This window comes from Watersipora subatra, chromosome 6, assembly GCF_963576615.1.
Source record: "Watersipora subatra chromosome 6, tzWatSuba1.1, whole genome shotgun sequence".
Classification (NCBI taxonomy): Eukaryota; Metazoa; Bryozoa; class Gymnolaemata; order Cheilostomatida; family Watersiporidae; genus Watersipora; species Watersipora subatra.
This window is the reverse complement of record NC_088713.1, coordinates 58970466-58997127: the sequence shown is the minus strand read 5'-3', so window position 1 is coordinate 58997127 and position 26662 is coordinate 58970466. Positions and strand designations below refer to the sequence as shown.

Sequence of the window (26662 nt, the reverse complement as noted above, 5' to 3'; positions counted from 1 at the left end):
ATGATATGTAAACAGTATTTTTTCCAATTTCAAATTCTATCTAGAACATTTTTGTTACATATTTTAATTTGCCAACATTTTAACCATCATTGCTATGCAAAAATTCAATGGTCTGTACTTTGTGTGATGATAAAGCTATGTGAAGCTATGATCGATGAGAAGCTAAAACGATCCTCCATAATGTTCTTTACTCTTACAAAATTATTACTTTCAAGACTATCAGAGACCGTGCTGCTGCTTTAATTATCTGTATAATCACGAAAATTTGAATTTGAATTGGTTATAATGTCATCAACATATCTAATTACCTGTTTCTGACTCGCGCGCGGTAATTAATGAACTCACACAAAAAATGTTCATTATTAAATTAGAAATTCTCAAACAAAAGTTTAAAACTGCTTCGTTATGCTAGGCTAATTTTATAGAAAAATCTTCGGACAATACTGTCAATTTCATAAAAATCTCAAAGACCATGGGTTATGCTGTCAACGAATAATAAAATTAGGTAACTACGCAATTGCTGGGAAAGTCGCAATAATGCGTCTATGGCAGTCGTCCCATGAAAACGCATTTATGTGTCTACGGCAATGAAAGAGTTAACCAGCCGACTTATTTAAAATATAATAGTGGCCTGCACCATAAAAGGCACAGCTATCCACCTCAGCGCTCCTTGTATTGCAACCGGAGTCAATGCATATCATGAGAAGCTGACCGCCACCCTAATCCTGTCAAACTGTAGAAGTTGCCTACCCTTTTGTTTAGCTGACTAGTGTTACTTGGTTGGTGCGGAGATTCTGCTGCCTTAGACATCTCTGCCTCCATTATGGCTGCCTCTTGGTTGACCCGACTCCATGGACTTGGGATCCGTGTGCCTGAGAATGAATCATTACGTACATGAAAATATTATCTTCAGCTTGACTACGAAGTAAGGTTGTACTCTAACCTAGAATATATCACTTACATGAACATGAATAAGTATTATGACTATACATACTACTTATAAAAGGAAAGTGAGTGTTAAATAAGGTTACAACAGTGGCATCATACTGGTACTAATCAGAGTGAATGAGGAAAAATGGGAAACACTTGGACAAAGACTTGCGATGGGCAAACAACTCCTCATTCACCATGTTAGGTGGGTAGCTTAGATATCTAAGCATGGCACTCAAAAATTGCCTAACTTAACATTGTGATGTGAGAGACAATACATTGCAATACCAAATTATCACATATGTTATAAAACTAATAAAATAGCAAAAGATGGTGGTCAAGTTTTACTGATCAGTGATTGGCTAATCAATAAAGAGGATGCGACTCCTTTTATCCAAGTGACACGAAGACAGTTAACCTTGTAACACACCAATTGGTCACTTCTACAGGAGATGACAAAGTCTCGTTCTACTCACCAGGAAGAACGTTCTTTCCTCGTTTCTCACTGAGACTCTGAGAGAATCGTTCTCCTCCACCGAGCGGCAGGAAACGCTCTGAGCTCTTAGTCGAGTTTACCAATTGCTGTTGTGGCAGACCTTTTTGTTGGTGCTCCTCCATTGAAGCTATAAAACATAATAGCTTGGATAATTCTATGAGAATGTATAATTCTGTGTGAGAAAACTCTAACATCAATTAACAGCTAGCGATAATTCTAACGCTAGCTTTATCATCGACTATCGGATGGCGCTAAAGAGGACACTGAAGAAGAGGAAGCTCTACTGAATTAGCATAAGTTTGCAACATTTACCGATCTTTACCGAGTATGAGCGAAGGCTTCGAACAAACTATCTATACATACATAGAGTTAAAATCTATTCTAAAAATAAGCTGCACTGATATTGTGAAAACTAAATACTGATGCTACATTAGACAAGCAGTTCTAGAAGGTTCTAGAACTTGGGCTGTGAGCCGAAGTTCTGGAAAGTTCTAGAACAGATCGTCTCATGTAACTCAGGGGCTAGAAGTTTTGGCTGTTAGCTGTGAATGCTAGCAAGTTCTAGAAAGCTTTTGGCATCCGCCAGATGAGTATACCACGAGTAGCAGAGGTGTAAAAAAGATGGCAGATTTGCCTCTTCAATTCTTTGGAGTATGGCATGGTTGGCCTTGATTCAAAATCACAGCCATATTAGATATTGGTGGCGAAAAGAAATAGTGCATATAATGTTGCTTTCTTGTGCAATAAAACGCTTATTGTGAGAATAGATCTACATGACTAGCACAAGTTGCTTAAAATTTATGATCAATCCATGTAACGACTGTATCTAACCGTTCTTAATAACAGAAAATTTTAGATTTTCGCTCAATCAGTAACAGATTTATTTTTTAATTCTGCGTCTTAGTGCAAATGATAAAAAACTCTCCGACAGGAGGACAATAATCTTGGTCATGTGACCATAACAAGAGGATAACTCTAACACAGAATTATACACATAAATCATATTAAAGTTACTTTACTGAACACTTCCACAATTGATAAGCTAGCATTAGTTTTGTTCCAAGCGTCAGCCTTCGTACTCAACACATGTTAGGCCTCACTCTAAGTTATAACTAGACAACAATGATTGTTATATGGAATATGAGTGTATTGCGTGAAAAAGTATAAGCAAGGTTGCTTTTAGCAGATTTCACCAATTAAGCTCTGATCAAAATAGACAAACTGAGCTACCACTATGAACAGAGCACCACATTGGAAATAATAGGTCTGTATAAACTTGGACATTTGAGACAAAAGGCTGGTTTGATTTAACTGCATTTGATGTTTTGTTCATTATAACAGCTGAGAAGACTAGTATATACATGTACTAAAAGAGACAGAATATACACTGGAAGTGATGGAACATACAGCCAAAGAGACAAAATATACAGCGAAGTGTACAAAGGAGTGTTTACACAAGGTAATTATGACTAGCTATTGTTAGACAGACCTCTCGGGACAATTACAATGAATCATCAGCATACGCTGTCAAATTTGGTAACTTGCGGTGTTGACCAATCAAATTCACTTTTAGAACAGCCAATAGAAATAGCCAATTAATGCTAGACATTCGTTTTATATGAAGAAATTAACGGCGAAAGCAAAATTAACATCAAGGAATTTGGTAACGTTAAATACGCAGAAAATGTGAAACCATTGAAAGGCAATCGTGGTCTACCATTGACCAATATGCAGATCGATTACAAGCCACTGATAGAGATGTGGTTCAATTGAAAATTAAACATGCTAGTTTTTCAGACAATTTAATTAATTTGTACACTAACGGCGGTGTATTTCAATTTGGCGTTCATCATTGATTATGTGAACCATAAACTGATGGCACAGACGAAGCAATGCGGATACATCGGGAAAGTTTGTAGCTGTAAAACTTTCCCGATACTTCGTCAAGCGTCGACGAGCGCCTTTACAATGTGAACTATTTCGACAATAGTAATTTGTGGGCGGGAATAGTGTGATTGATTTATTTTCATTTATGCTAGTTGCTGCGGGACTAGTATTTGATTTAAACACACAAAAACAGATTTCTTCGTGAAAATTTAAAAAGCAAAATGATAACACTACTTTACGGAGCATTTGCTGATGTAAACACGAATGGGTTTGTGACAGTGTAAACATTGTTAACATCAATGACCACCAAAGTATTGTGGGATTACTGTCGACATACTACAATATAGTGTGTACCGGCCTTCATAGCTCGAGCTTGAGACTATATAAATGGCTCAGGATTTTTTTAAATTGAAAATAAATAGACATTATTGACAAACAAAAATATTAAAAACCAAGAAACTAGTGGTACACTTTAAGGCTTCGAGGAGAATAGCCTCAGAACCAAACTGAGTGTTTCAAGATGGATAAAAAAATTTCATTGCTAGGATACAGCAAATCGTGAACATTTATTAACATCCAAAGTAAGACAACTCCAAGGATTTTCATGAAACTTTTATATTTCATGATATTCACTTTGCATCAGCAGAGGCTTGTAATACCAAGTAGTGAGTTTTGAAAAGACAGTGAACTATGGATGTAACGACCCAATGGAATGCTTGGCTGCATTCGAACAAGAACTGTTAAAATATAACTTATAATATTTATAACAAAACGTTTCATCTTGATTGTTCAGCTCAAATCGATTGTCTTAATGATATTTTGTATACAAACAAGGTTACTTTTGTTTATAATGGAAAGACCAATTGCGCAAAACTAGGCATGTTTATGGATGATAAAATTAGACTAAATTCTAACGCAGCCTTTGGCAGGATTAGTACCATGAAGTGACATTATTATTAGATCAATATTATTTGATAATACAGTTTTTAAACGTTGAGAAGTAATAGAAATTTAAACTCAGTGAACATCTGGGTAAAATTATTTGAAAAGAAACATTGGGTAGTGGAAATTTGGCGAATCTAGCAAACAGCAACATAAATCTAAACTTTCCAGTAAAGCCAAAAAGGATGATAGGGTCTCAATGGTATCGTAATATTATAAGAATGACCGCTCTTAGGGGACCAATGAAAATTAAGTTGTGTTAAATAACGACCCTCACTTTAAATTTTTTAAGCTATCAATGCATGAGGTACACAAACTTCCAAGAGCTGTTATTATATCTACACAACTGCATTACTCTAGTACATAGCTGCCAAACTACCTGCTAAATACTTTAAGGTCATCTCCGGGTCAAGGACTACTGTTGATGATAAACTAATAAAGAGTTTGAAAACTATCATGCCAAACTAACCAATGGTGCTGCCATATAGGATCACATGATGATAAACAGTGGATAAAAACCAGAATCCTACCTAACTAAACAAGTTTTCAGCTCTGCTATACACTAAGATCATACCAGACGTTCTAGCATATAATTAGAAGGCAGAAAACATTTAGCCCAAATCTAGAAAAGCGCATGATTAGCAAATTGAGCGAAGGCTAAGGCGTGTCGAGCTCAAGCAGAGTGATTGCATATCTATAGACTAAGAGCATGGAATTCTAGCCCGAGTCAGAATTGTAATAGCTTTAAGGGTGAGAATTGAAATAGCCTTAGGGGTGAGAATCAAATGCTGTAAGTAGCACGACACTCATACTAGACCAGAGTAGTATCTGAAAACATAAAGGACAGGTTTTAGATCTCATGCAGTGCATCTCCAAAAAAGTAACAAAAATAGCCCATTTTTGGCACGACAGGTCACACACTGCAATTCATTGAATATGTACCAAGCTACAACATTGAATAAACCTCTATCAAAGGCTGAAACAAGCATGCTTAATACTTGGAAGCCTAACCTTGCATACACAAACAAGCTCCCTCATCCTAGATCATAGTAACAACCTTTACTCTATAGGGAAAGTATTCAGAATAGTGCAATTCTTTTTTAATTGAATATCATTTTGAATCTCCAAGTTTGTAAAACTGAAGACACTAGGAATTAAAAAGTTAATAGTTTTTTTACACTTTCAAAAATGATCTTTAAAGATATGTAACTGAAGAAACATAATGGTTGGTGTACACTGAGTCAGATAGACTGTGTATATTTGCTATGAACAGAAAACCAAATAGTTTTAGTATAGGGCTTTTGTTGCTGAGGAGAAGAGGCTTTCTAGTTTTGCCCATTTTTCATCTTCATCACTGAGAACTTTAATCAGTGAGTCATTAAAAAGTTCTGAATGAATATCGCATCACGTCGTCCATCGCGACCTGCCAGCCGTGCATGGACTTGACGACGTAAGAAAAGTAGGCATTACTAGATTCCATGAAATGTGGTGAACTTTTAAAGAGCCCACTGACTTTACATATAAAGCTTCTTACAAGCTTTGTTGAGGTAGGTATTAGATAATTAGGTAGAAGTTATCCTCCCTTTACTTATTAATAAGACAACTTCACTGTGGTAGAATTTTTGGGATAACAGCAAATCTAAGCATTTTGGCTTAGCCTGTCTTGACAAGCTGTTGTTTTTGCGTAGTTGTCCCCCCGTCGAGCGGCGAGCAACAACAGCTTGTCACAAGACGTACTGCACCTGATGCATCAGCTGCACTTATAGAGAGTTGTTCTCTTCCGTCTACGCGGCTTGGCTGCGATGTTATTCAGGTCGCTCCATTGGTAATCATAACGGATTTCACGCAAAAATTTATGTAGAAAAATTAAAATAAGAACGTTTAACTGGCGACCCCTCTCTCCAGTAAACTTTATTAGAATTTGAGAACTTAGACAACAACAGCGACTAAACATTTCGTTATTTGTGCGCTCAGTCAGTTTTATTTCTATTTTTGTATCAGTCAGTTTTATTTGTTCTTATGGATTTTATTTTGAGTTTATTTTATTCTTAAGTTCTACTAAAGTTTATCGCAGAAACTGGTTTTTGGTTAAACGTTGTAATCTTGTTTTTTTCTACAGAAATTTTTGCGTGAAATCCGTTATGATTACCAATGGAGCGACCGACATAACATCGCGGCCCAGCCGCGTAGACGGAAGAGAACAACTCCTTATAAGTGCAGCTGATGCATCAGGTGCAGTACGTCTTGTGACAAGCTGTTGTTGCTCGCCGCTCGACGGGGGGACAACTACGCAATAACCACAGCTTGTCAAGACAGGCTAATTTTGGCTATACTTAAACCCAACAGCGTGACTGCTACACGGTTGAACTAAGCCTGTGTACCTTTAATTACAGCTAATGTAATGTTCCGAGTCCAAATAAATCAAATTTAATACTGAGTAAGAGTTTGCAGAGATTGCATAACAACTAAACTACAAGCCTGTCACGGTAGTAGTTTAACATTTACAATATCCCTCTTATATTACTTGGATGCATTTCATTCATGATAGACAAGACAATATTAACAGAAAAAAATGAATCTTTCATGATTTTCATAATTTATCGTTTTTTTGCACTGGTAGACTTCCTTAGCCTAAGCATAGATATACCTAAAATAATTACCCTATTGATTGTTTGAACCTTAATCTAAATTTACCTATTATAACCATCACAAATATAACAAAAAATATATCATAAGAGTTGTACCTTTTGCATTTCTTTATTTTTGTTTAATTTAAGATTTAAAGCGTAGATTCAAACCTGAGAACATTTGACCTTCAAATTTCAAAGAACAAAACTTTATCCAGCTGCGCAAAATCCAAACATGTTTATGATCAACCAGCTGACAGTCTGTATGGCGGCATTTTAAGTGTTGACTAGAACACTGTTACCAACATCAGTATGGAGTTATGTTCCATGAGTCTAAACGCCTGGCTATATAGAATGATAAAATACATCGCCGTCATGTAGTGTAAATATTAGCTGTGACTACATACATCGACGCTACAAAATAATTTGCCGTGTTGAAAAATAAATTGACCAATGAGAATTGGTCTCAATCGAGTGAAGCTCATGATGTCCTTGCTAGATTTTCCAGCACACTTTTTTATGTATCGTCAGCATATCTATTATCTAATAATCTACTAATCCAAGATTTGTGATAGCAATAACGTTTGTACTACTATAATTTTCTCGAAAAATAAAAACACGCAACACGAAAGCAGCTAAGAAAAAAAATACTCCAAGTTCATGATATTCATTAAACTAGAAAAAGGTATCTGAAATGTATTAGGAAACCTTCCAAGTTGTAATAGCAGCTATCATATTGCTGTTAAAAAGGAATATCTTGTTCCTGTATGAATAATAATTTGCATGAAGCACTGTTGTCATCGTCCAAAAGCCAATCATTGATACAACTTGTTATGATGGAAACGAATAAGATTGAATCGATATCGTTATAATAAATTATTTGAGATAAGCAAAGCTGTGTTGATTTCATCTTTTCTGACATAGACAGACATGTTCACTGACAAAATGGTTGCACCGACAAAGTAATGGCTACCTAACGATTCATTTTGTCGGCGTGCAGCGCCAACCCTTGAGAGAGTCATAGAAAAAGCTTGGTGGGAGTCATAGGGTAGAGAGCATTTTTATTGAAGGTAGCCTTGGTTTCTACAGCTGAGCGGTGCTAGTTACATTCTAGCCAGAATGACTATATTAGCATATTGTTAATCTTAGCGGGCAGGAAAATCATGCACAGTAAAACGATATGCACAACTCATGAGTGCAGATGCATTTTACTGGACTGTTGTCAACTGTGACGTTTGCAGCGGAATTCTGAAAAGATGGCAAAACAAATTAATCACTTATTTACAAGAGTATCTTTTACTTAACTGTTACTTTCGTTACTGTATGAAAAACCCCCGATCAAACGACTAGCTAAATCCTCAAACATGCTTCTTGTTTCATAATTAATTATTTATATATACTTCACAATAATTTATACTTCATATTAATTATATATACTATAAAAAATTGATTTTTAGCAGTATTGAAATACTACATGTGAACCAGGCAAATGGACCGTCAGTTGTTATTGGTCAAGACATCCCACCCAGCAAGAAAAGATTACTGGCAGCTACAGTGGCTACAGTTAATGCTAAATTAAATTACTGAACTACTCAGCGATAAAAGTCCAAAGTATCAAGTGACAAGCGCTGGTTGATAATTGGGAGTTGTCTTCTCCTACCACACAGTTCAATATCAGATAAGACCACCGACTTACCTAAATAAGACCCTATACGTGATGATTTTGGAATCGTGCCAAACTTTTCAAGAGTCACTTTGATATCTTCAGCGTCTATACTAGTACCTATTCTGTTGGAGACACGCGATGAGCCAAGACGCTCTGACGCAGTGTCACTGATTTCATGAGGAGCGTTGAAGTTGGGCAGGTCCTCAAACTCCCTCGACCTGCCGGACAATAACAACTTATTTCTTGAGCACCCAGATGGGGAGGTCATAAAAACACGTTTTCCGTTACTTGGCAGTTTTATACTAGCAATAAAAATGATAGAGTAACGAAAACTTAAAGCCAAGCGGATATCTGAAACTAGCTTCTAGCAAAGAGCCTGATGTCTACGTATATGACAAGAATAATAATGGGTGGGGCAAGGTACTGTATGAGGAATTAATTGATTGATGAAAAATGATTTAACCTACAAAACAACCTACAAAGCTTTTTTAACATTTGTTAGGTTGTTTTTTAGGTCACTATCAAGCCACTTAATTTTTTGTTGATAGATCTACAAATCCTAAAAATAATACTTTGAAGTATTATTATAAGGAAAGCACAAGCAATTAATAAATGAATAAAACAATCTTTAATTAAAAACAATAGAAATTAGGGATGTAAATTGTTTCTATTGCTTTATGAAAATTTTGCAGTGAGATTAGGAAACCTGGCAAATTGCTAGCCATCAAAGTACCTCCCATGAAAAAATACTGTTACCCTTGTATGCACATATGACCTATATTTATAGTATATACTTACATATTTAAATATGACCCAGAAAACCTATTTGTTTTGTAGGTCGGCTACCTTGCGAGAAAATAAAGTAACTTAACTATATTTAACTGTATTTAAAAGTATTAACCAATATATGATTTATTGAAAATATTTATCAAAAGATGCATGCCTAACTAAAATTGTTTCCTGCAATAATTTCTACCCTGGTTTATATGATGATAAGTTTTTTACAAAGGACTAATTAATTAACTTGTCTCGGAATTTCTTTATGACAGTGTGAAGATAACTCCCGATTATTACTCTACATACTGTTGCACAAATGCTTAGTTTTTTTCTCTACAAGATCTACTTATAAACGTCTACCAATAAAGTATCGAGACAATTCTAACCATTTTAACCTAAATTGAAATTATAAAATGCCAGTTTAAATTGTTAATTTAAGTTTAAATTATTAGTGTTAGGATGTCTTGAAGCGAGTCGACTAGAAAAGGTGGAAAGAAGGAGACAACTTTAATGCTATGTGGTACAGATATCAGTAAGCACTACGTGAGTAGGTAGGCCTGGTAAAACAGGAAGTCCGTAAGAGTTGTCCAGGAAGTCCGTAAGAGTTGTCCCATCCTTGCTTACAAAAATTGTCACAAGAAAGTTTAATTCACTAAAATAGTTGGTATTAAAGGGTAACTAACATCAAATTTTAAAAGATTTCATCAGAAATTATATATGTTTTTCTATCATTTGAGAAATTGTTTATTGTTTTAGGTGATCTGACTGCCAGGATGTTTTAAGATTGAAATCGGTTAAACTTGATGGTAATTAAAATGCTCAGAAAAAAACATTTGCCCAGACTTCACCAAAAATGACATCAATAGTCGTGCATATTGTTTCAAGTACCGAATATACGGTTTCATCGGGTACTTATGTTTACACAGCATTTAGAGGAAAAGGTTAGACAATTTCTAACCAACCTATCTTTAAATTACTAGAAACATCTATAGAGATATATCTGAAGCTACATGCACAGTTTTATTCTAGCACTGGAAAGACGTAATACTGGGACTTGAACGCGACAGCTGATATCATAACGCGAAACACGACTATTAACGCCATTTTTAGAGACGTTTTTTCTTCTGAGTGTTTTAACCGCGATCAATTTTTACCGATTTTAATTTCGAAACATCCTGGCAGCAATAAACAAAATATCCAATAATAGAAAAACATCTATTATTTCTGATAAGATCTTTCAGTGTGACATGAGTAGAGCTGTAAAAGTCGATAAAGGACAAACAATAGTGGAGACAAATGGACTGAAAAGGAAAAGCGTATGCGGTACTAGCAAGCATTAGGAGATAAAATGGCAGGAGCTGCTTAGGTTAATCCTCACCTTCTTGCTTCGACATTCGCAGGGGCTGAGTTGCGACTGTTGAAGCTTATACACTTTCTGTATGTTCAGAAAACACAAAAAATCACATTAAAAATATTCGTTTTTTCATGTAGACATCATTGTCAAAACCCTGCCGATAAAACTGACTAGAGATGTCTAATAGCGGATTGTAGAAATTTTAACTAAGACTGACTGCTAACATGATAGGCTAAAAATATGTTTTCTATCAGTTCACAGTACCATTTATACAACCTGAGTAAAGAGCAAGACAGCATTTGAGGAACACAGGCTTCGATTTGAAGCCAAGAAATATTTACAGAGAATAATATACCCGAGGACACTTTTATTTCGCTAGTATTTAGTTTCGTGAGTAGCATACAGAGTAGAATTTCGATGTAACTTAATTTCGCAGTTCTGATGAGTGCGAAAATATAGTGATGTGAAAATAAATGCAGTGGAACAAAAATAACTATATTCCTCAGGTTCAGTTCACCCATAAGAAAAAATTTTCAATTTGGGACTAGTTTGTAATTGTAAACCGCAGGTAGAATTGTGTGGGTGCGATCGATAATGCAATTTGATTGCTTGCTGCCATTTGTTTCTTGGACTATCAATGAACAAAGCTATTTAATTCCGCGTTTTCACTCATTCATTATGATAGTTTAGTTTCGCTCATGAAATTTTCGCGAGAGGATGACTCCGCGAAGACGTGAAAGTTAAATGAGGCGACTACATAAGTGTCTTAGGGTAGCCCACCCTTCATAGCCTTTGCAGATAACTTCTTTGTAATATTAATGAAATTGAGTGAAAACTGACTACCAAGGTCAAGGTCAGACTACAGGGCTCATCAATTAACCTGTGTGGGTTAAACATGAATTTAGGATTTACTGGGTCCATTTCCATCAGGGATTACATATGATAGCGTTGAAGAGAAGGATGCCTACCTCCTGTTGGACCGGGTGATAGAGTGAGCCGGCAGAGACTGGAGAGAAGCACCAGAAGGCAGCGCTGGGAGACAGTGCTGAGGTGGAGCCGGGTAGCCCGACCCAGACATTGACATCCTGTCTTCATCTCCTACAACAGACATACAGGTTCATCCTTGCTCGACCGCTATCGAGTCTATGAATAACTAACTCTATGGAAAAATAGACTTGAGGTATGGCAAATAATGAATAGACAGGAAAGGAAGATGTGTGAAAAAATGAGAGGCGAGGAAAACGAGGTAGAAAAAGAGCCACTCTATTTATGGATAGCTCTATGACTATGTAGAAAGGAGTGATACTAATTGGCTGAGGCTGATACCAATACTATGACATGCTTATGTGGTGAACTGGGACCTCCAGTTGCTGATCACTATTACTAAGCCTAACGCTGAGCACCTGTAGCTCCATGTCAACTAGCACTATTAATGAGTGAAGGCACCACCACTCACCACCCTGAGACGATTGGCAACTGTTAAGATGAAACCAATGAAGACTCATAAGATTGATTAACAAGTACAGTAGACGTTCCTATAAAGTTTACCTCCTTTTATACAAATTCCACTCAAAGTAGAGACATTATGTAATATTTTTGCTTCGTATTACGAGATAAATTCCGTACTATTTAAAGTGTAGTTTGTCTTTTTACTGCGTAAAAAAATTAATTCAAGGTGAAGCGTCAAGTTGGTACGAGTTCTCAAATTTGATTTGAACAATGAGAGTTTCATAGTTAGCCTTAAATATATCGTTCTCTCTCTCTGCACTTGAGGTTTGAATCTATGCTTTAAATCTCAAATTAAACAAAAATAAAGAAATTCAAGAACGACAACTCCCGCGATATATTTTTCGTTAAATTTGTGATGGTTATAATAAGTAAATTTAGATCAAGGTTCAATCAATAGATGTAATTTTTTTAGGTATATCTATGCTTAGGCTTAGGAAGTCTATCAGTGCAAGAAAGCAATAAATTATGAAAATAATGGAAGATTAATTTTTTTCTTTTAATATTGTCTTGTCTATCATGAATGAAATGCATCCAAGTAATATAAGAGGGATATTGTAAATGTTAAACTACTACCGTGACAGGCTTGTAGTTTAGTTGTTATGCAATCTCTGCAAACTCTTACTCAGTATTAAATTTTGATTTATTTGGACTTCTGAACATTACATTAACTGTATTTAAAGGTACACAGGCTTAGTTCAACCGTGTAGCAGTCACGCTGTTGGGTTTAAGTATAGCCAAAATGCTTAGATTTGCTGTTATCCCAAAAATTCTACCATATTGAAGTTGTCTTATATACTAAAGTCTCTCTCGCTGCACTTGAGAGAAAGAAAATGACTTCTAACAGGGTCTGTATAATTTGGGATATCTATTATATTTTTTACCTAATTTTAGACAAAGAAATTTTTATTTTTTCTCATTGCAGCAGACCTTGCCGTGAAAAAAAAGTGAAAAACTGATGCAAAATTACATTGAAACCGAGCGCTGCCCTCAACTTAACGCAAAATTAGGGTAGTCATGGACCAAGTAAAATTAATAAAAAAAAGTTGTCGACACAAACCAATAACACTACAGTTATTGTATATTCATTAAATTAAAAAGTTAAGATTGAGTTACAACCAAATTCACATTACAGTTATTTGGTATCAAAAGATTCACCATGTCTTACTCTGCTGTGTTATAAGTGCAAATTATGTGGAAATGTGATTACAAGCTTAAAACAGTTAATCGCAGCCATCATGAAAACGCCAAATACTCTCCTAGATTTTAATCCAGAAAAAATCACTTTTTGCATGAGTTAGAAAGGAATAATATGCATTTGAAAATCTTTCCAATGGCTGCAATGTGTTGTGGTTGTTGAACAAGACAAATGATGTGTTACTGTGCCTCATGATCACCGACTGTACCACATGATCACCGACTGTGCCACATGATCACCAACTGTGCAAATGATACATTTCATATGCATGTCTATGGCTAGTGTTAATAGACTGAGTAACTCAATGACAGGCTGTCACTTCCCTGTAGAGCTTCGCGATTGCCAAACATTACCAGACGATTCGATATTGTAAATAAAATGATTCATAATATATCACGGTATTACTAATATGTAAAAAACTTGTATATTTTTGTGAATATTTTTTTCTATATTTTAACTTAAAAAGAAATATTTTTGTGTTTGTGATTTGTAGAAACATTTATTTTATTTCTCATGTGGGTTGAAGGCCATGGAATGAGCTTGTTATAAGACTAGCAGGCCGGTATGTTTTAGTTCCAGTATCACTCACCTAAAATCATCAGGTGTGAAATAAATCACCATTACACGATTATATCATTTATATGATTGGCGATATCGCTTCAAAATGTGGCCATTTTCAAATCGTCTACCTCAAAAATAGCCACCAAACAATTATGTTGGCATATCATGAGACTCTACTTCCCATATCAATCATAGGGCAGCTAGGAAGAAGATGAACTGTGTACTGACCACTGAATGAATCACTCCTCTGATTGGCTGTAACAGTTCTGGTTGGAGGAACAGGTCGAGGTGCCCCTTTTTTGTGTTTTGTTGGTGGAGTTCTTACGGCAACAGATGAAGGATTGCTGATACTTCGCTGACTCTCATCTGAGAAAAAAGGTGGACAGTCGTAGAAAATAAGTTAAACCACAACAAAAAATGGAAAAAACTAGTATGCAAAGGCTATACTCACTAGATAGCCTGCGGTCATTGATGGAGTTGCTGAGTAGAGAGTCTGGGCTGCTTCCCTGCCTCCCTACATGTATATGACTTGAAATAAGCTAATAACGATGTATGCGATGTGATCATATCTTTACAGATTATCTTCAACCATTAAAAATAAAAATTTCAGAATTTACCCAACATCATCATTCACAAACAATTTTACAGCTGCTTGGTTTACATATTTACAACCAAGACAAAATGAGGATTGATTTAATATATAATTTATGGCTATTGACTAAATCCACAATGAGTAACAGTGTTGTAAATGAGTATTTTGGTTTTTCAACATAAGGGGTTCACTTTATTTCACACACCGCTGTATATTAACCCAAGAATTATCATAAACATCATAACAAAAAACATAAAGCAGTCTGTCTCCAAAAGTCCAGTTTATTTCGCACACTACTATAATATCGTAACAAGTCAGACAGCTAGCCTATTACGACCTTTCAGACAGCAAGTTTCAGAGAATGATGGAATTGTGCCAATGAGAGAACTAGCTCTATGGTGACAGTAAGGATGCATTGGGATTTTCTAAACATGCCTAGGGAATACAAAATATCAAAACAGACTACTGTAGAATGGGGTGTGTGATGAGCATACCCTTAGTCTAATGCGTATCTACAAATTTGGGGTTATCTGCTTAGATACTGCATGTAGAACAGGTGTGCTGGAATAGCACACCTGTGCTACATATCAACCCACTGGTGACATCCACCACATCTCACAGGTGTGCGGGAATAGCAGTCCAACTCAGATCACTGGTGACATACAGCACAGGTGAGCTGGAATAGCACCATAGCTATGTTCACTGGTGACATACAATACGGGTGTGCTGAAATAGCACCATAGCTCAGTTCACTGCTGACATACAATACAGGTGTGCTAGAATAGGACCATAACTAAGCTCACTGATGACACAGGTATGCTGGAATAGCATCCTAGAGCTACTGAGAGAGAGAACAGTTGGGTGTAAGAGAACTAACACTGTGACAAGGCAAATCAATTCATCATTGTGAAATAATCAAAATGTTTAGAAATTTTCCAAGAGAGCATAACTCTGAAGAAGCCACAACTCGAGATCCTACAAACTGGTTTTATCTACTTGTGCTGCAGGGAAGCAGAACCCGTGACATTATTGTTAATACTTTTATGATAATGAAAACTTCTAGATTATTGGAGGAAAAATGAGAGCCACTTAAAACTAACCAATCACAATGTTTCTTATATTTCACATTCTTAAAGGTTGACCCTAGTGACACCTAGGTAGTTGACACCTAGTGACCCTATATGAGTCTTAAGCCTGGTTTGCATATGACAGCGCAAGACGCGCAACAAGGCGCACGACGTCGTGCGTAAGCCTGCTGTGAGATGGAAACGTCAACGCACGATGATCGCGCGATGTGCGTACGCTGATCGCAAGGATCCAACAGAATGGATCCTTGCAACGAGTGCGCGCGATGATGTATCTCACAATACATCGCTCGACCTTTTCAACCTATCCCACAATTCAAACCGAGGGCTGTTTTCCGAAGAAGTCGGTCTCCCGTACGAAAGAGTAAGCCCAGTTTTCATATGACAGCACAATATCACAACGGAAGACTGTTTTTCCGAAGAAACCGGTCTCTCCTACGAAAAAGTAATTAAGTAGAAATTACCCACCCTGTCCAATGCAAGCATGGCGCCTACGCGCGATATGGAAACACTGCATCGCAGCCTAAGAAATGCATTGCGTACGATCACTGGGCCGCGCACGAACATTGCGCTGTTATATGGAAACCAGGCTTTAAAGGTTGACTTGCAAAAAAATTCACATTACAGTTATTTGGTACCAAAAGATTCACCATGTCTTACTCTGTTGTGTTGTAGGTTCCAAATATGTGGAAATGTGATTACAAGCTATTAAAAGCTCAAAATCGAAAAGCCGCCGTAGATTGGAATCTCTTTATTTCTCTGACGTTGTCATGAATTTGGTTATTGTCTTGTCACGTGATGTTCTCACGTGAGTTGTAAGGCCAATAAAAAGCTCAATATAAAACTTATCGTAGCACTAGTTTATGACAAACACTTCGTGGTTTACCGAAGACCCCCGTATCAAATATAGATGCTCGCTACTTTACAGTTTTGTTTCGGTTTGGTCTAATCGGCAAGTCGTAATCTGATCATGTGACCTAATACTTTGCAAATAATTTCTGTAGCACTTTTCGATTATCACAAGTGACCAACAGGCTCGTCATGATTATCAGACAATGATATGTACTCCTTCGAGGTAAGATTAAAAAATTAAACGACTTTTTACAGTAAGTTATAAGATATCACTGCTAAAAGTGACAGCATTACAATGACAATAAAATAGACGCGTAAGAACAATAGACATGGTTTTATTGAATGCGTGAAGTATATTTGTGAAAATATTTCGACGAATGAGGTTGCATGAAAGTGTAAACAGAAACCATCTACCACAACTACGTCACATTTAAGCCGTTTTAGAAAGAGAATCCAAACTACGGCGGTCTCGTGTGGCTGCGATTAACTGTTCGTGTTTTAGCTTTTAAGAGCTTGTTATCACATGTGTAATCACATTTCCACATATTTTGCACCTACAACACAACAGAGTAAGACATGGTGTATCTTTTGATATCAGATAACTGTAATGTGAATTTTATTGCAATCAACCTTTAAGCATGTAGCCTGGGCTAATGATAACCAGTGTAACTTTTGCCTTTCAACATCCTCAGCTCGCAGACTAGACTAGTGAATTTTGTTGCAAGTCAACCTTTAACCAGAAAAATGATTCCTAAAAAGCTTCATCCTTTCCTAGCAAACAATCTTTAAGATGGAAATTGAGATTGTAATTAGTCACAGCGTTTAGGAGCTCAGACTAACGTTTTGCAATACTTTTTAGATGTCATCAAATGCCTGGCCAAGTCCATAGTTGTTTTCCAAGGGATGGCCACATATGCACGTACATTTTAGTCAGTAACATGAAAACCCGCGCTTCAAATGCCCTGAAACTTGGTGACTCTACATAACAGTCACCAAGCTTAACCCTTTCGCGGGCAGAGCGACGTTTTTGTCGCTTCGCGATACAGCTGCTAATGGGCAGAGAGACATTTTTGTCATTTCGGTAACATATTTTAGCTAAATGTCGTTTTTTGTTTAATTTTTTACCAATAGCAAGCTACGATATAGTAGTTTCGGTTAGTCTCAAAAATTGACTTTAACTTAAAAAAAACGATCGCTTTTAGCAGTGATGAATAAATAAACTTTCAAAAAAAATTAGAAAATCGTTCTAAATAATTTATCAACTTTTATTCTTTTTGGTTCGGTTTTAGCTTTTATTTACTGAATTTTTCGAAAGTATGAATTTAGTTTACCGTCATGGCGACTTCTAAAAGAACCTCCCTAGACTATTCTAATAAAGCAAGTACTAGTACCGAAATTACTAAGAGATTCAGAGCTGACAGTGACTTTTTAGATTTAGTAGCAAGAGATGACAGTGAATCAGGTTCGGCTTGTGATTGGAATGACTTTACATCTGGAAGTGACAGTGATGAAAAGGCTGGTAGCAGTAATGATGAGTATGTGAGTAGGGGTGATGCCAGTGCCTAAAAGAATATAACCAACATGAACAGAGATAAATCTCCTACAATTAAGCAGTTCGTAGCAGTGACAGGCCCAGTATTTACTCCAGTAGATGCTCAGCCAGTAGAGTATTTTGAAAAGTTTTTTGAGCCTGTCAATCCAGGAGGTACATCTTTGTTGGAGCTCTTTGTTACAGAGACTAACAAGTACAACAAGTACTACTTGAAAATGAGAAATGTAAAGGAGAATGCTTTCGAAAATATCATTCGTAAATAGACAATTATTATGAAAAGCATTCATTTTATGTTATACATTTTTATTCGTTTATAATATATGCCTATGGACATATACATGTATATATATGCACCTTTAAACATAGATATATGCACATAATAACACACAGAAAAGTGTATGAACCTTTTAAAAAAAATTGATTTTTCGGAAAATTAATTCGCCCATGGGAGTCTGATTTAGTTTTGAAAATTCGCCAGCGAAAGGGTTAACAACATGGTGTTAAAGATGTTAATTTTACTGCATTTTATCAAAAAGTATCAGAATTTTTTATCATTTGCGATTGTTTTTGATGTTTCATGTGATCTGACAGGATGTTTCAAGATTAAAATCGGTTAACCTTGATCATGATTACAACACTTGGACCAAGTGACAGCGCGATTGACAGCGTGATTATGATGTCTACAGTTGCAAAGAGACTGACGAAATAGAGCTGCGTAACGATGAAAATTGAACGCTATAGCCAATATCGACAGCGAGAGAGAATGAGAGCAGCAAAATTAGTAATGTCATTCAAGTAGATTTTTTCTGAGCATTTTAACTGAGATCACATTTTACCGATTGTTATTTTGAAACATCCTGACAGTCAGATCACGTCAAACATAAAAAGAATCACAAATGATAGAAAAATACCGATACTTTCTGATAAAATCTACTAAAATTTTTGTAAGTTCATCATTAACAGATTGTTTCGCCTGAACCTGAAAACAGGACCTTTTAGCTGCAGTGATTTGTGGGATACATGAAAATGCACATTAGGGTTTATCTAAACAAAGAGCAAAAAATTAAGTTGATTTTGTTCACTAATCTAGAGCATCTATGAAAACATCAAGGTCAAAAAATCAAGGTCAAGGTCAAAACATCTCACCAGAGGAGGTGATTGATCGGTTTGAAGCCGTGCGAATGCCTCCCCGCATCGGTGGCGTGTGACTTCTCAATTGCTGTGTCGGAGTCCGGCTCTTTGTCTGTTTGCTCATGTCAGGGCGCCTACTGTTTTCACTTGACCTTTGACCCTGATCAGCTGTCACAAGCACCCTTTCCACTTCATCATTGACGCTGGAGTCCTGCGGTAAGCAAAGAATGAAGTGCTCTGAGTGATGCTTTGAAAGAACAGGTACTTCCTGCCAAGGCTGAGCAATATTAAAATACCAGTTACAGGTTTGTGTGTAAGATAACCTCACGTAAGCACCTTACCATCCTAGAAATAATCATAGCTCCAGATCGAGATGAGTGAAATTATAGCTGTGTATTCGTAAAATGATTTTGCACCTTTTTTTGCATCTTAAGATGCACCTTGCACACTTGATTGAAGTTGAATTGAGGCACTAAAAACCTCACAATTTTTACTGTAATAAAAATCGTGTTCATTAATCGGTTCATAGTAAGTTGGAGGTTAGGAAACATACTGCATCAAACGGGATTTGAACTCGTGACTTTCAGCATGGAAATCCGACATTCTACCAACTGCACTAATCCACCACCCAATCGCAGTGTGGAATAATCGTAAGCGTATTTACTACACCTGACAATCTCTCAAGGCACACCAGACTGCCATGGTACTAGTCAGTATAAGACTAGGAGTGCTATTGGACTCCAAGCGGGTAGAGTATAAGCGAGACACATTCATATCATGTTCCAACTTGCAGGTTTAGGAGAGTTACATTAGTGTTTATCTTGATTAAAGTACACGATGGCATATGTTAACTGAGTCGGGTAAAGTCTGGATAAGCGAATCTGTGGTGGCGGACTTCCTATGCTGCGTTGCTAAGCTACAAATAATCAAACGCCCGGCTTAAACATCCTAAGTTTATCATCTTGCGCGACATTAGCTGGGCTACAGTGCACCTATGGCTCTATCATCATTATCTCGTGCTCACGTTGAGTGAATTTTGCTATAGTTTTTTCATTTTCTCATTAATTTGTATTTAACCTGATATATTTACTAATATGCAGTTTATTTTTCTGTATTGTTTCTGTTGATGAAAACACACACACACACAGCACCCTTACTGCATGGAGCAACAAGAAACCAGAACTAGATAGTAACTAAAGAGCCCGGCTGTCTTACACTCTGCAGGGTGCCTACCGGCAATCTGAATATGAGTATAATTGCCTCTTCAAACACATACCATTGATCATGCAGTGACCTTCAAAGGCTGACCACAATACTCATCAAACTGACATTTTGGAAGAGCGCTCGTTGAGATTGCCTATGACCATGCATACAATGGAAACCTGTCCACAATAGCTTCTGTATTCTGAATATGGCAGCATTCCTTCACTAATTAAATATATTATTAAACTATTCGATTTTTCACAAACAAGCAATATTTGTCGGCTCTCTGCTGCTTGTTCCCCCACAATAAGCCGGTTTATGTGTTCAAGGAGATATTTGTTGCGGAGCAGCAGCCGGTGACAGCGAACCTGATAAGGCAACATGGTTAGACAACTCGGTGACAGCGAACCTGATAAGGTAACATGGTTAGACAACTTCCATAAGGAGAGCATTTTTTGAAAACTTGAAGGGGTTTGCAGAACTAGTCGGGATATTAAATATAATTTGCATTTTTCTATTAAGCGATGTGTTTTAGGGCATACCCACTAACATGCTTTCATACAAAAAAATTGATATCGTAGAAGCATATATCCATTTGAGAAAGAATTTGATTTGCAAATCTCTAATTGTCAAAAATTACAGATAGTGAAAAATTCAGTGAAAACTACATTTAATAACAATAAAATACAACTACCCAATCAAAGATGGCCAAAGGTGAAAATGATGTCTCAGTTCACTACAAAAAAATGTGAAATAATCGACTTTCTATTGTTAGTAAAGTGAGAGAATCAATTTTCAACTATCATCAAAATATCAGAATCGGCATTTTACATCATCAAAGCAACGTGATATGTTCAAAGGCAAAATATGTAAAACTCGCAGAATAACGCAGATTTCGAATGCGTTCCTGTTGATACCTTTGACTGCGCTAAAACTGATGACCTCACCGAATGAATTCGACTCTATAAATAATTGCTTTCAAAACAAAAGAAGACAAACTTTTATATAAAAAAGTTATCTTTGAGAACTTGTGCAAACTGATTACAGTAATTACTATGATTGGTGCAAGTCAAAACGTGACCGCCAGCGAATGTAGCTGCATATTGCGTATTTGATGTGTGGTACCCATCAATAATAATGCTACTTACCCTATCTGCAAAATGAAATGCTTTTATACTCTCTGAACCTAGTAGTAGTGTCCATAATCGAATGGACTACGAAAATTCAAATAAGCGTTTATGCCTTTATGCCCTCAAACCTCCCACATAAAACCCAATCTAAACTCACGGAGAACATATTGTCGAGCATGTGTCGCGCATCTCGAAATGTTGGACGATCTTTCGGCTCCCACATCCAACATCGTCGCATCAAATGGTATACGTCTATAGGACAACCCTCAGGTCGCTCCATCCTATAGCCCTTGTCGAGCAGGTGGTAGACTTCAGTCATGTCTATACCAGGGTAAGGAGACATGCCGTAGGTGGCCAACTCCCATAGAAGCACCCCAAATGCCCAAACATCAGACTTAATGCTGAACTTGTTATAAGCCAGACCCTCGGGAGCTGTCCATTTTATAGGAAATTTAGCACCAACATGAGCTGTGTAGGTTCCGTCCTGCATCATCCTAGAAACAGCAATAGGTTAGTTAGAAACACAGTATCACAGGCTATTTCCGTGGCTGACCAGTTTGAGATTTGAGACAGCTTGATTTGTTCTTTAATTGATGGACTGTCTCTGTCCTACAGGAAACCGCCTACTGAGCTCTTATACAGTCGAGAAAAGTATTACAAAAATGAAAAACTTGTAAACTCATAAATTCTGTCCAACTTCATTATGCCAGAAGCACACTTCAAAACCAAGTTATATTTCTATAATAGCCATGAGCAAACTTTCTGCATAACTTAATCATACCTACGTACAAGGGATCTTAATAGTAGCAAGAAAATTTAAAACCAAACCACATGTCGTTAAAATTGCTAATTCATGTATTGTGAGCATGAACAGATAACTCCGAATATAGAAACAAAGGCGCATTTGCCGGCCCTAATGATGACTTTTGCACCAGCAGCAAATAGGTAAACTAGGACATAATGTCATTGCAAACTGTTGAGGCTATAATTACAGATAGATAAAAATAACAGATAGATTAAAATCATAACTAACATTTTTTATAATTTTTTAAGTATAGATTTTAGGGTGACTCAATGAATTATCACAACTCAGTTTAAAAAAAGACATGCAAACTGGTGAAGTTATGCGACTAAGAATTTTATGGTTAGCAAGAAATCTTTTATAGAGCACTTGTTGAGATCTAACAGACAAAAGACATCTGCATTTTGATTCAAAACGATATGTTGAATCCACCATCACTAATGGCGATTTTAATCTATACATAATCCAATTTTCTTACATAAAAATAAAAAAGTCTTTAGAATGTTCATCAACCACTGAAAAAAATCGCTACAGCAACCCTACAAGCGCATCAACTCATTCACACAGAATACACAAATATGCTTCATATACAAACTAATTTTACAACTGAAGAGTGGCAGTAGGATTTAGTTAACTGTGAATAACTGACTAGAATAGTGGTAGACAACTCTCACTCTAACAAAACTAATAATACAATCACAGGTTCATGTGGTTGATTTGACAAGGTTCTAAACTAACACAAAACCAACAATTAATCAAACTTTAATTTGATTTTAAATTTAATTAAACTTTTAATACTTCAACTTATTCATTATTAACTCTTTCGCAATCGTGAGCCGATGTATCGACTTATCAATAGGGTTTCACTTTTTTTTTCATTATGAAGTCTACACATTAGCTAGACCAATCAAATTTGGTCTCCAATGCAGCAACGTTGTGGCCAATCACGTGCAACCAATCGAATTTTTTTTTTGCAAAGTAATTCCATTTCTAAACATTTTTCAAAATGGGAATTGTCTTATCAGTCTATTATTAGTCCTATCGTCTTGGCAATAAGAAATTCACTGTGGTCGTTCGATGCAAAGAAAGCGTCAGAAATTTTGCAAGAGTGGGATTTACTAAACAATTTTATACTTTTGTAGCACAGAATTTTGTTTTGAATAAGATGCATTTGACAATAAAAAATAACTGCCTTGATTCTCGAGATATTGCATAACTAGCGGTATATCGAATTTTCGAAAATTCTTTTGAATTAATTTGGCACAATAGCGATTTTGGCGCAGTATTGAAAGAGCTAATCAAAAGTTGTTTGCATTTACTTGTGATTACAACTTGTCTACTCCTGTAAATATTTAGAAGATAACTCCCATAAAAAGGTGAAACTTCTAGGTCCTTACAATATAAATGTACAATGTACCCCTGCTATACATAATTAATTCATTCTGACGTTGGTATCGTAAGGCAAAAATGTCATAGAGAGTGGCATAGAAAGAAACCGATAGTAACAATCTAATGCAAACTCTGGTAAAAAGCATCAAAATTTTATATACATACTCTACATATTAAAACAAAGCAACAAAAAGATATATTATTAACCTTAGTTACTATAGTTACCTACAGTAACTTCAGTGCATTCAGTTGTTAAGATCTGCTTATGATTATGGTTACGATTCTTAATTCTTTCTTCAACATCGTTACCAATCTTAGGACTCAGAGCTAACAAAATAAATTTGTGAATATAGTTATATATGTATAACGAATTAAAGTTTACAATAAATATGATATTAAACACTAGCTGAAATGCGCAATAAATTTTCACTTCGCTAACTTACGCTACTTGCTTATCAAGCATTTACAAAACACGCAGAATACTGAACTGAGAGAGCGAGTATCATATCTCATTCAGGCGTTGTGGGAGGAATTTTTACGAATAGCATATCAGCGTCTTCGTTATTCTGATGTATTCAGCACATCGACCACCAATTTCAAATTTCGAGAGACTTTTTGTTGATGTCATATGACAAAAAATGCTGCAACGATGGGATGACAAAACATAATGTTCCACACCGTAAGACGAAAAACCGTAAAACAGGGACATTTTAATCCAGGGGTGAACCGTACACAAAGTGTGAGGGGGAGATGTCAACTATTGTATTACTGCTTGTTATTTGCGTGCCTGATTCAATATACCGTAAAACCTCCAATTGAGCGCCACCTCTATTTGAATGCCACCTCTATTCGAACGCCACCTCTAATTGAACGCCACCTCTATTTGAGGTGGCGTTCAAATAGATGGTGGCATAGATGGTGGCAATAGAATAAATGATTCAAACTCATGGTGGTGGTAGACCGCCACCATGAGAGAAGAGTTGAAAAATAGAGCGTGTGCCGTTCAATTAGAGGTGTTATGGTACTTATAAAATTTACGAGTCACCAGTCAAACTATTGCTCATCTGTAGTAGTAATCACAAACTGCCCTTTGTACCCAATATAGACCTGGACATGCTCCAACATGCCCTATGAAATCATCCTCTGATTTAATTATACCAGAACGGATAATGCCTATAGAAAGAATTGAGACAACCATTTTTACTCCCTGAATCTAAAACTGCTGCCCTTTCAATTGGCAGCAGTTAATCGGCAGAACTTGCCTAAAAGGGTCAACAGTCAATCATAGCTAATGTTTTAGCCTAGTATCATTACAACATGGAGAAGAAGGCTAGACATCGGACATCTCCCGATTGGGTGGATTAACTAAGTACGCTTTAGAGACCGCAGCTTTATAGCTTTAGCTTATAGAATTTCTTCCCAAAGAGGGGTGTCACACTTCTAAAGAGATGTTGTTGGCGCATACAAAAATAAATCATGAATATGGAGAAAATATGTTTGTCGTCGCAACGACTTTCCCATGTGAATCAAGATTTTTATCTATTTTATATATCCAAATAAATACTGTAACGCTATAAACCAAATAAATGCTAAAAATTCGATCAGGTAATGCTATTGCCTGCCCGAACCACATTTCGACCAGATAATAACTTAGTAAACAGGAAAGAAGTCAAAGATCGTTAAATGATTTGTTTTTTTTTTAATATGTGAAAAAAATGTTACAATCTTTTTAGAATGACCTTCCAATAACACTGTTTTCAAATATTCCGCATGTTTGTTTTTCATCATACTCTGAGCCTTTTTGGTTTCACGCAAAACAAGGTGGTGCGAGATCACCCCCATCAGTCATAAGGGTTTCGACGATGACAACAACTAAGGAAGCGCAGGAGCTGGATCATGGCAATAAACCATCAAGCCAAGGCTTGACCGAAACGCAAAGTTCGCTTGAAATCACTTCATGTCGTTTTCTCGGCAAACATAATGGCTCATACTACGTAAGATCTTTTTAACAGCTGGTACACACTATATGGTCGTATGTCGGTGTTATCTTCTCGCCGATTATTCTTCAATTACGCCTTGAGGCAACGGGGATGCTTCAGGAAAGTTTGCAGCTGTAAAGCTTTTCCAATAGTTTGGCGAGCACCCGCGAGAGCCAGTGCAATGTGTACCACTTCGGCAATGGTGATTGGCCGCCAGGGATTGCTCGATCCATATTTTCTTTTATGACAGTTCCTGTGGGACTAGTACTTTATTGTTCCCACAATCAATTTTCACTGTTTCTGTTCTGTTTCAACATTTTCAGTATAATGAGACCATAATGAGACCGCTATGCTGTGAACATTTCACCGATCTAAACGTGGATGGGTTTGTGATAGTGAACATTGTTATTACAGATGATCACAGAAGCATTGTGTGATTAACATTGACATATGACGATACAATGTAAACCATCCTAAATAGCAGCTCAAGCAGACACCTGTTCGCTAATGTCATGTCCTGGTGTTCCATGTAACAACGATTTATGGAACATAACATTTATGGACACACCAAAGATGCTTTTAACTGCTTTGGAAGTTCATTGACACTGCAAACCAAGGTTGGGAACCATAAATTGGCTTGTCGTTCACACCTATTCAGACACCACGCAATACTTTTTGTGGTTTCACAGTCTAAAATTCGAATACATGGCAAAGTGACAGCCTAATATTTTTGCTATGGATAAGTGAACACAAAAACAGTAATAAAATGAGATCCAGGGTCAAATGTCGGCAAAGCTTGGCACTAGTCATATTCAGATGGTAAACAATTCAACGGAACTGTTGGTAGGCTAATCAGAATACAAATGGAAGCGCACTATTTATAGACCGGATCGAGAGAGCTAGATAACCTCCCATTGCAGAGATATTGGACACTAAATAATGTTGAACAAAAACTTCTGAAAAAACAGTGTTAGAGATGTGATCATATCAAATTCTAGCAGAT

The 26662-nt window shown here is 36.6% G+C and overlaps 1 protein-coding gene across 4 annotated transcripts in view; it reads right to left on the bottom strand.

The window, feature by feature from the left end:
• LOC137398950 (tyrosine-protein kinase Abl-like) overlaps positions 1 to 26662 on the bottom strand; it is a 69289-nt gene that overhangs the window by 12199 nt on the left and 30428 nt on the right. For 2 of the 4 annotated variants that reach the window (XM_068085116.1, XM_068085119.1), the window contains exons 9-16: positions 21647 to 21983; positions 19172 to 19367; positions 14396 to 14458; positions 14173 to 14310; positions 11648 to 11777; positions 8579 to 8766; positions 1407 to 1553; positions 751 to 872 (exon numbers count right to left, since the gene is read on the bottom strand). In XM_068085116.1, coding sequence (XP_067941217.1) covers positions 751 to 872; positions 1407 to 1553; positions 8579 to 8766; positions 11648 to 11777; positions 14173 to 14310; positions 14396 to 14458; positions 19172 to 19367; positions 21647 to 21983 — 1321 coding nt within the window. The remainder of the gene's footprint in view (positions 1 to 750; positions 873 to 1406; positions 1554 to 8578; positions 8767 to 11647; positions 11778 to 14172; positions 14311 to 14395; positions 14459 to 19171; positions 19368 to 21646; positions 21984 to 26662) is intronic. The other 2 variants (XM_068085118.1, XM_068085117.1) reach the window with 2 other exon arrangements.